Source organism: Cibotium barometz, chromosome 60 (genome assembly GCF_041138505.1).
Source record: "Cibotium barometz isolate CiBa-2024 chromosome 60, ASM4113850v1, whole genome shotgun sequence".
NCBI lineage: Eukaryota > Viridiplantae > Streptophyta > Polypodiopsida > Cyatheales > Cibotiaceae > Cibotium > Cibotium barometz.
The window spans coordinates 25,898,824-25,909,109 of NC_141105.1; the positions used below are offsets into that span (position 1 = coordinate 25,898,824).

Sequence of the window (10,286 nt, forward strand, 5' to 3'; positions counted from 1 at the left end):
GACTGTCCCCTGTCCCCTCTTCTTTTTGCTATTGTTGCGGATGCTCTGGGATGGCTTGTTAACAAGGATATAACTGATAATAATATCAAGGGTATTGAGATCCCCAACAGGACTGATCCTTTATGTCTGCAGCTTTTTGCTGATGACACGAATGTGCTGCTCCGGAATGAAGTGCAGACTGCTGCCCACTTTATGTCCTGCCTGGAGACCTTCTGCCTTGCCAGTGGCTCGCAGGTAAACCACTCCAAGACCAGCTTCAGAGTCTTTGAAGGGGTGCCCCCCCTCGATCCTGTTCGCTGGTTGTAAGAGTATCCAGGATGGTGTTGTGTTCAGGCTTCTAGGAATCCCCATGGGCTTTAACATCTCTTCCAAACAAAGGTGGGACTATGTGCTTGATAAACTCAAGAATCAGGTCAAGAAATGGAGTCACATCAACACAGGGGTGGCATCAAGAGCCTTTGTCCTCAATCACTTCATTATCCCCTCTGTTGTTTACTTCCTGGCCTGTTGGAGACCCTCTGAGACCCAACTCCAATCCCTTAACTCGATCATGGGGAATTATCTATGGGGGGGATCTCTGGAAAGTAAGAGGATCAGCAAAGTAGCTTTTAAGACATGTTGCTTGGAAAAAGAGCAAGGGGGTCTTGGCATCATCAACATTGGTTTGCTTGCTGAGAAGCTTGCAGCTAAATGGGTGCATAGAGCCATCTTGTCTAATGATGTCTGGGCAGACTTACTCAAAAGGGATATTAATAAATTTTGGCTTAAAGGTAAAAGATCTTGGAAGGGTTTCTCTCTCAATGAAGTTTTGTTCTCAAAGGCCTATCTCTCCCCTATAGGCAGCAAACTGTGCTGTAGGATGTGGGAGTCTTGGATGAAATACAAAAAGCTCTTCTGCTTCCAAACCTTTACTAAGAGAGGTAGGTATGCCTATGCTGCTGACTCTGTGTGGTTTGGGCATCTCGTGTCTCCGATCTCCAATGAACAGGTCCAGACCAGTCTTTCTTGTTTCAAAGCTGGTATAAAGGTTTGGGGTGACTTATGTGACTCAACTAGCATATTAAACAGGGAACAACTCTGCAATAAATTCATCTTATCCCGTGGTGGAGTTGAGTTGGTCATTCAGAGAGGTGTAATGCTCTTAAGGTCTCCATTTCCCCGGGGCTGATTTGTGACTGTATTACCTTTTCTAAAGCCATCCGGTGGGGCGACTCCAGTAATCTTGTCAAGTTACCTAACACTTTTCATGCAAAGAATCTGATTCTTAAGCTCAATAAGAGATGGTCCTTGGCCTGGAACAAACATCAATGGGCCTTCCGATTTAAGCTTATTTGGGCCTTCGCTCATGAAAGGAAACACGCCATTTTGGCCTGGCTGGTCATGCACAAAGCGACCTGGACCCTTGAGAAGGCCCTGAAGTTTGGACATGGGAACGGCCTTTGTCCCCGCTGTAATACCAAGCTGGAAACTGTCCCCCATCTCTTCTTCTCTTGCCCAGACACTAGACAATTCTTGGATATTCTGAACAAGGCCTTTAAGAAAATTAGGAAAATCCCTTTGAGTTGGAAAGAAATCCTCCTAGGAGAATGCCACTCTATGGACCCCTTAACGTGGCAGTCCGTCAGAATTCTGTTTCTTTGGCATGTATGGAAGCAACGTAATGAAGCGCTATATGAAACTAAAACTAATCACCACTTTTATCTTTTTCTTGACAATGTACTCAAGCTTATCCATCGACTCCAGCCGAGTGGTGTTTCCATGGAGGTGGACCGGTGGCAAGACCTACCTTGGAGGAAATGGAGGAGATTCCATGTCTCCTCGCATTGCCAAACAAAGGAAGTTATGTTACAAGGGCTCCATCTGGAATGTCAAAGAAGGCTGCAGAATTCCGAGTTCTACGTCCAGGCTTCAGAGAGCTTCTGTGGGGTTCTTTAAGCCCTCATGGCCTCAATTTTCTGCTCATGATATCATTACCAACCTCTCAGTCAAGCTCCACTGGGGCTGGCTGGCCACTGCCTAGTGCCTCAGTCTGTGCTTCAGGATTTGTCTGTCAAACTGGTGCATCAGAATTGTTATGTTACAGTGTTTCTTGGCCTCAATCTTCTGCTCATTATGTTTTATCATCCTCTCTCACGGATTAGAAGAGGGGCTGGCCGCCGAGAACTGATACATCAGGATTTTCTGCTGCAATGTCTCTGTTGTTCCTTTTCTGAAGATCTTTACCTTTACTGGTGCTGGCTGGCCGAACAGTTCATGATATGATTTAGTACAGTTTCTGATTTTGTTTCAGGGTTTTTACCCTCTTTTGCTGAAGGTTTCATCAGGTCGTAGTGTCTCCCCATGGACCTTCCACATGGGATCTTGTAACCATATTTTTTTTAAATATATTCCACTGTTTTAACAAAAAAAAATTATATAATCTAGACTTTAAAACCAATAACCCCAGCTATGTTAAAAGTGTGTGAATGTACAAATATACAGCAGCATTTACTCCAAGCAAGTAGAGGAGAGGCCAAAATAAAGGGTACGTGGGAAAGAAAACAGGAATAAAATATTTATCATTTACAGCAAGGCTGGGGAACCGAAGGCTTTAGTACAAGGCAAGTGCTCTTTTTCACTCTCTCTCTCTCTCTCTCTCCAATTGATAAGAGTATGGTTGAGGAGGTGAAGGGTCGCATGCTGCTGCAAGCTGCTCCACCATACCATATAAACAACCTTTGGGATTTATATATAATGGTTGCTTGCGTAACATGATGATGATGACGTGGGGTGACGTTTTTCTGACAGTCAGTAGGGTCGGGCATGACCATTTTGTATTCCAAAATTGTGTGTGTGTGTGTGTGTGTGTGTGTGTGTGTGAGAGAGAGAGAGAGAGAGAGAGAGAGAGGGGTTCGGTGAGCTGGTGGGTACAAATCACAATCCTTCTGAGACACAAAGGTGATCTATGGAACAGTGAAAGCAGCTGAGTAGAGTTGTAAAGTAATTAGCTTTGGCTGTAGCTTGACATGACTCTCCTTTTGTTAGCACTTAGTAATTCGTGCGTGCGTGTGATATATGTGTGTGTGTGTGTGTGTGTGTGTGTGAGAGAGAGAGAGAGAGAGAGAGAGAGAGAGAGAGAATATATGCGTGTGACTGTGGGGAGAGAGAGAGAGAGAGAGAGAGAGAGAGAATATGTGCGTGTGACTGTGGGGATCCCTCCGAAAGAGAGAGAATGTGACTGTGTGCACACTGTGGGGATCCCTTTAAACTCCAACAAACTGAGGTTTTTTTTTAGATCAACTTTTTTAACTTGTATCATATCGATGTCAGATCCCCAATAGAACATAGTATAGCAGAGTAGTTGGGAGCGCAACTAGCATGCCGAATATCACCCTGCATTCATAATATTTGCCAAAAAGGCCCCGCAAAAAAAAAAAGGTGAGATCTTGTGGTTAAAATTTCATCGATGAATTGTTTAAGCATAGTTTAAAAAAAAAGAGAGAAATTATCGCTTATAAATAAAAATGAGATAAATTATATTGATGAGATGAAAAAGGTGGCAGCACATACGCAGTGCTGAGAATATCAGGATGCAAGTCGTATTCTCGCGAGAATACAAATGGGACAATCCCTTGGGGAAGTGCAGCCTGAACACAGAGCAAACAAGAATCCTTAGGCTATTTTAATTATTTGCACACAAGATCTGCACTTTTAACGTATCACTTCGCACGTTATTTTGAACCTTTTGATCATTTAATAGTTTACCCACCTTTTGAGTTCGATTACTTTAACCCCTTGCGTTGGGTTATTTTAACCTGAGTTTCTGTTTCTTAAAGTGCCCACACTCCAAGATGTGCACTAGAAGTTAGCAACCCTAACATACACTATTCAACTTCTCAACACAAAGCTCAAGAGTCGAAGGCTATCCTAAAGTTAACCATTAAATATTCACAGTCTAGCACATGTGGTAAGGTTTGCACATGGAATTTTGTGACGTGGTTAGACTCCAAGGTTATTGTTTATGAAAGCAGAGAGAAGAGTACCTCTTTTCCCTAGGTACATGGAAAAAGGCATTAAATTATCTAAACGGGCGGCAATAACAAAGATAACTTTGTTAGCTCAGGAGGTTCAACAAACTATATGTGGGCTTTTGACATTGGTCCAAAAAGAAGGATTTATCGATCAGTATTTTGTTTAGAAAAATTCACTTGAGGGGTACTTAAATTGCAACATGCATTTAAATAATAATAATAATGTAAAAGCCTATACATAGAGAGCAAGGATCATTTTTAAGTAGTCAAGTTTCAAAAATACAAGAGGTTTTCAAAAATATCCAAGATCACAATATGGGACTAGGGAATTTGAGAAGAGACATGCCTGAACAATAGCTGCATGTAGGTGAACGCCTCTTAGTCCCACTACAATCGATGAAGCCGCCATGAATGTTGGCCCAACGAGAAACCTCACTGCCATTGCAAACACAGCTAAAGAGGTTCCACAAGCAATGAGCCTAGGTTGCAAGGCCATGAACAATCCTGCCATTCATTGCATATCAATATATATTGGCATCATAATCCATCCAATTTTATCCATACTTGCCATTACATACCAACCTTAATTACATATCACAACATGTTGCAAGACTAACAACACACAAATTGTTTTTCAAATATCACCATTAATTGCCCTTACAAAGATCTCTCGCTTGTTTGACAAGCAGGGAGATATTGAACAATATTGATGAGAGCAAGGGTCAATATTGTTCAATGAAATAGGGGCCTCAACTTAAAAAAATGTGGAATGAAAAGTAGTTGAGGGATTCACAAAAGCAATTGAGCCGAGTTGTAGAAAATACAAAAATATTGTAGTATTTCTAAAAAAGTATGGCTATTTTCTTTAATTTTATGGCTTAAGCAAGAGCTATAATGAAGTGTGTATGTTTCCTAAATGTAAGTTTTCTAAGCACTAATGAAGTGTGTATGTTTCCTAAATGTAAGTTTTTAAAAGCAACAAAAGTCGGGCGGGCATCAAATAGCGGTCAAGGCCGAGACTTCTCTCACTATCCTAGGCAATCAGCAAAGAGCAATGACCCTCTGGGTCTCAATCCTAGAAGAATTTTGTAACTTGTCTCGATTTTCTTCAATAATAAAAATGCCTTTATTGAAAAAAAAAATTCCAAGCACCAAGTTTTCCTAATGAAGTGTGCATGTTTCCTAAATGTAAGTTTTCCAAGCACTAATTAATGAGGGGTTGTCGGGGGGACTGGCCAGAAGTCCCAAGGCTGAAAATTGAAGGCCTACCCAAGCCTTCAACTTGAAGGCCTAGAGACTACCTTGGCTTTTTCCAAGCACTAATTAATGAGGGGTTGTCGGGGGGATTGGCCAGAAGTCCCAATGCTGAAAATTGAAGGCCTACCCAAGCCTTCAACTTGAAGGCCTAGAGACTACCTTGGCTTTCAATTCTATACATTTGCAACCCACTACTCAAGCTTTGAATGGCCTTGTGTTGAAGCTCTATTTTTCATGGTAGTCTTCAAGTGAAGGCTAAAATGGCTTTGAAGGCCATTGAAGCCTCCAAATTTCAAGGTTGGCTCTCAGACAATCTACTCCATTAGATGGGTGAGGGTTGGATGGGGACATTGCCCCACCCACAAGGGATGGGTTGCAAGGTTGCTTTTGACGGCGTCATGCCTTTTTTTTTGGCATTTTAGCTATCTATTTTGAGTGACCATTAAAAAAAAAGTCAATTATGAAAAATTATGTCTACTAAACCCATCATTTTGAAGGGTGAGCCGGACAAAAATATCCCTTGATGGGGATCCCCCCTTTCACACAACCGGCCCTCAAATTTGACAGGTGACACCAAAGTTTCATATACCTCCATTCCTATGAAGATCATATTACTTTCCTCCAAAAAAGAAAAAACCCTTAGCCTTTCTTTAGTGATGAACGACAGTTGAGATCCCCTTACCACACAATATCAAAATTATTAGACTACAGTATTATTAATATACCTAGGCTGAACATAGCCATCCCAAGTCCTGCTTGTGACAATATCTTCAGAGATTCGGAGATGATCTTGGGCATCGTTATTCCGAACCTGCAAGCATGAAACCGCGAGGGGGAAAAAAGAATTGTAAAAATAAAGCAACATTGCTCACGAATTAAAGCACAGAAGGCACCCAAATTATTCAATATGTCCACACACTTAAATTATGAACCGCGCGTCTAAGAAGACTACCCCCACCGATGATTTATAAACATCTCAGCCAGTTAAGTATAATTACCTGCTTTAATTAAAGACGGAGATTAACTATTTCTTGCAGAGTTAAATCTTGTTATGATTAAGCTCAGGTTCTACCTGAATGCAATAAGAGACCAAACAACGCCGATCAAGCTTGCGTATGTGTTGGGGTTACGAATAAGTTTTCGCCCAACCATCTGGAGAATGAGCTTGACCATGACATAGGAGGATGGCATTGATTCCCTAGTTGGCCTGTTGATTGTATTTATGTCGCTTGTACCTGGCCCCTTTGATCTGTATTGGGGAGTTGGGTGGAATTTGCGCCTAATGTCCGGCTCATCACTGCGCTTTGCAGTGGGCGAGCTTACCAAATGTGTCCTGCTTCCAAAGCTGAAATCCTCACCCACATTGATTGGAGGGGGTGTTGCACTTGCAGATATATCATATTGCATCGCTGCAACATACCATTAAAACTCCATTATTATGGACACGAGACCTAATCAACCTGCACCCTGCCATCTAATTACCGCCAATAAATTCTGCACCAGCTACATGCTGATATTACGATGCCATTGAGCTAAGTTGGTATAACCTTTCTTTAAAATATGTAATCGCATTAAGGTTAGGTACCTACGCAATAGTAGATTGGTACTGATTTCGCTCTACAACTTGTGATCTCAAAGCGGCCACAATACAAATAGGTTTACATACCAACTACTCAATTAAGTTTATAACTCCACTCAATTGTAGTACCTTTGCTGTCCTTGAAGTCCTGCGCATTTGCTTCCTCTTTGCCTTGGTGGACGGAGGCGGAGTGATTCTCAGGCGCTTGAACAGCCACAGTTGCAGAAACGGTCGGAGACGTGTGTGAGCTCCATACAAAGGAGTGCACTTCTTTGGCTGCCGCTGCACCCTCTTCTAGGTGAAGATGATTGTCTGACCGAGGTCTAATCATTGCAGCAGAGCTTCCATTTTGATGGTGGACGTGGTTTTGTTCGGGAGGTAGAGAAACCAGGCCACTTTTGGGCTGTGGTTTTGCATGGGTTTGCTCATGGAATGTCTCTGAAGAGGGGTCCTGGGAGGGTTGGAAGTTGGATGCTCGAGGAGTGGGACAGCGGGAGGATTGGAGGGAGTACATTTCGCAGGAGTTGAAGTTGGAGTGGCGTGGGCTGGCGCTGATGGGATGCGGGGTATGGCGGGCGTAGCTGAGCTGAGGCTCATTGAAGGTGCTGGTGAAGCCAAGGGTGATATCTCTCGGTGTAGTTTGAGAAGACTGGGTTGTAAGAGAGTAGATCTCAGCGCCGGTGAGGTTGGAGGGGCGCGGAGTGATGGCTTTAGAAGAAGGCATGGAGGTGAGTCCCATGGAGAAGAGGTCCAAGGTGTGGTTGTGGTTCATGTTGGATCGGCGAGGCGAGGCGAAGAGGTCTAAGTTCATCATATTGGATCTCCGGGGAGATGCAAAGAGGTCCATGTTCATGGCGGAGCTTCTCCTTGGCGAGGCGAAGAGGTCGTAGTGCTGAGACGCCGAGATGGAGCGCCTTATAAAAACGCGGATTTTGCCATCCTCGCCCACTTCCGCCTGCGTCTGAAGCGGCTCCCTCCCATCCAGAGACATTACGTCCGCGTCCACCTTGAACGACACTATGGAGGCCGCCGTCTCCGGAAACTGCTCCATCACCAGCAGCCTCGCCGCCCGGAACTCGAACAGAAAAAGCAGCAGCGTATACCAGATAATGCTCTGCAGCACCACCACTTGCACCATCAGCTCCCCATAATGCTCCCCATACATGGCCCTTAGTAGAGGTATCCCCATCACCAGCGTGTTGGGCAGAGTTGCCAACGAGAACAGAGTTATGAGCCAATCTAAGCTACCGTAGCGGGAGAATTTCGTCCAGCACGCCAGCAGCACGAGTACCACCACCTTTGACGCCGAATCCGCCAGAATGAACTTTCCGTCCATCTTGTAGGGATTGTTGCTGGAGATGAAGCTGAAGCTCAGCAGCGGCACAGCAAAGACGGCCACAAAGCGGTTAATGCCGGAGCACTGTACGGGGCTGAAAATGCGCCACCATCGGACGGAGGCGTAGGCCAGCATCATCGCGACGTAGAGCGGCACCATCGCCGTAAGCACGCTGTACAGATCGTTGCCGGTAATCATCCTTGCTAGACGGGACACAACTACTGAATATCTGAAGAGCGCTAGCTAATTACCACAGTTCTACGACACACAATGATATATAAGGGAGCTGCATGAGCGTTTTCATGCTAATTTCCACCTTTAGAAGTTTGCCCCCTTACTCCTTCAGATACAGTGGCCCGAGGCCCTGTTGCCGCCGACAAACAGCCGGCAAGCTTGTCTAAATTTGCGTTTTTGTGCGAAACTTAAACAGCCAGCCTGCCAGGCCTCTTGGTTGCCCATGCATTTCCGTTACATTGAAGTGCAGATCCGACAGAAGCGCGATGCAAGCTTGGCATCGAGGTCCACGCTGGTGGCCGGGACGTGTACGTGTCATCTTGGGACAGCTGTACGCACGTCTGCAAGCGTGGTACAGTGTCGATGGGCAAAACGAAGCTGCCACTTGTAGCAATATCAACGGCCACGCCAGCCATTGAATGTGGAGGTTATTGATGTGGCAGGACATCCGCCATGCCACGTCTTCCCACGAATCTGTTGATGTCTCGTGTTCCTGTGTTTCCACGTAAGAACACTTCCTTTACTCTCTTCTCTTGAAACTTGCGTAAATCGCTCTTTTTTAGGGGGCCCCGGCCAAAGCGTATTTCCAGGCCATGCAATGGCATGCATCGTTACGCCTCAGATGCCATGGTTACGCTCCACGTGTGATTTCCAAGGAGGCTGCCACGTGTAACATCTACATCCACGCCAGCCACTAAAGGTGGAGATTTATTGACGTGGCGGGGCTCCTAGCCTCTCCACGTCCGCCACGAAGCGCTGCTGGCCGTATTGCATGCGGGGGACAAGATGCTCTTTTCTCAAACACTCTTGAAACTTGCGGTTCTGCGCTGTTTTGGAAGGCGCGCACCGACCGTGTTCCCAGGCCATGCAACGGCATGCAGGCTTGCAGATGCGCGCGCGAATGGCATCCATGATCCACCATCCTCCACGTGTGATGTTCCCACAAGACGCTGTTCCCGCAACTGCCGTCCCTTCTTGCACATGCCTCTTGTCCCCTCCCTCCTCGCATTGTACCTTCTTACCTTCTCCACAATCGAAACCACGTCCTGTTAGCCGACTGAGCTAGTCGAGTATACTAATAACTAGTTGTCCTAAAACCGTTACGCGTGCGGGCCATTTCCACATCAGTCAACCATCACATAAAACATTACCCCTCCATATTCACTTTCCAATCTGTAGAACGTATTGCCCCTTCATTTCCCCTTCAATCGAGCCTCTTCTTTTGGCTCCACAAGTGGCAAAAAGCACCACATGATGTACCATTGGTGTCCCCTATGGAGTTCATCTTCATCTCATCCTAAATGTTAGGATCTATGCCATGCGCATGAGAAGTTTAAACACCTCCTTTTGGCATGATCAAGTTTCAGGGCTTGTAACATCTAACATCTTAGAATCAAATCCTCTGTAGCTATGGTTTTCCCATCCCATCATTTGTGTTCCTCATACATGTACTATTCCTTATACGTCCCAAACAGCAAAGCACCCTTGACACTGCCAAGCTACCACAAGGAAAAAAGGACCATGAAGGGATAGGAGTCCCTCAACAAGATAAAGGGAAATCCCTCATAAAAAGAAACATGCATCCAAGGCACATAATGAAAGCCACATGTGAAAGAAAAAAATCTAAGTGGTCCTTTATGCATCTCATGAAGCACGCTACTCTTCTCCACTCTTTGCCACATAGGATTTGGCACAAGGAGTGTTAGATATAATGAAAAGATACCTACTTACTTTATTGTTCTTAGAAGTGTTGAACAGTAAGCCATCTCATGAAGCACGCTACTCTTCTCCACTCTTTGCCACATCAGTTTTGGCGCAAGGAGTGTCACATATAGTGAAAAGATGCTCCTTTTCCACTTTCTTACTTCAT

The 10,286-nt window shown here is 44.8% G+C and overlaps 1 protein-coding gene across 1 annotated transcript; it reads right to left on the reverse strand.

Annotated features, from left to right (window-relative positions):
- Positions 1-2,421: 2,421 nt before the first annotated feature.
- LOC147605171 (putative auxin efflux carrier component 1b) lies at positions 2,422-8,658 on the reverse strand. Its single transcript, XM_086794041.1, has 6 exons — positions 6,976-8,658; positions 6,340-6,676; positions 5,993-6,078; positions 4,357-4,514; positions 3,550-3,626; positions 2,422-3,372 (listed from the first exon to the last, which is right to left on the reverse strand). Exons 1-6 carry the CDS (start codon positions 8,378-8,380, stop codon positions 3,306-3,308), a joined length of 2,130 nt encoding a protein of 709 aa, XP_086650167.1. The 5' UTR covers positions 8,381-8,658; the 3' UTR covers positions 2,422-3,305.
- Between the last annotated feature and the right edge of the window lie 1,628 nt (positions 8,659-10,286).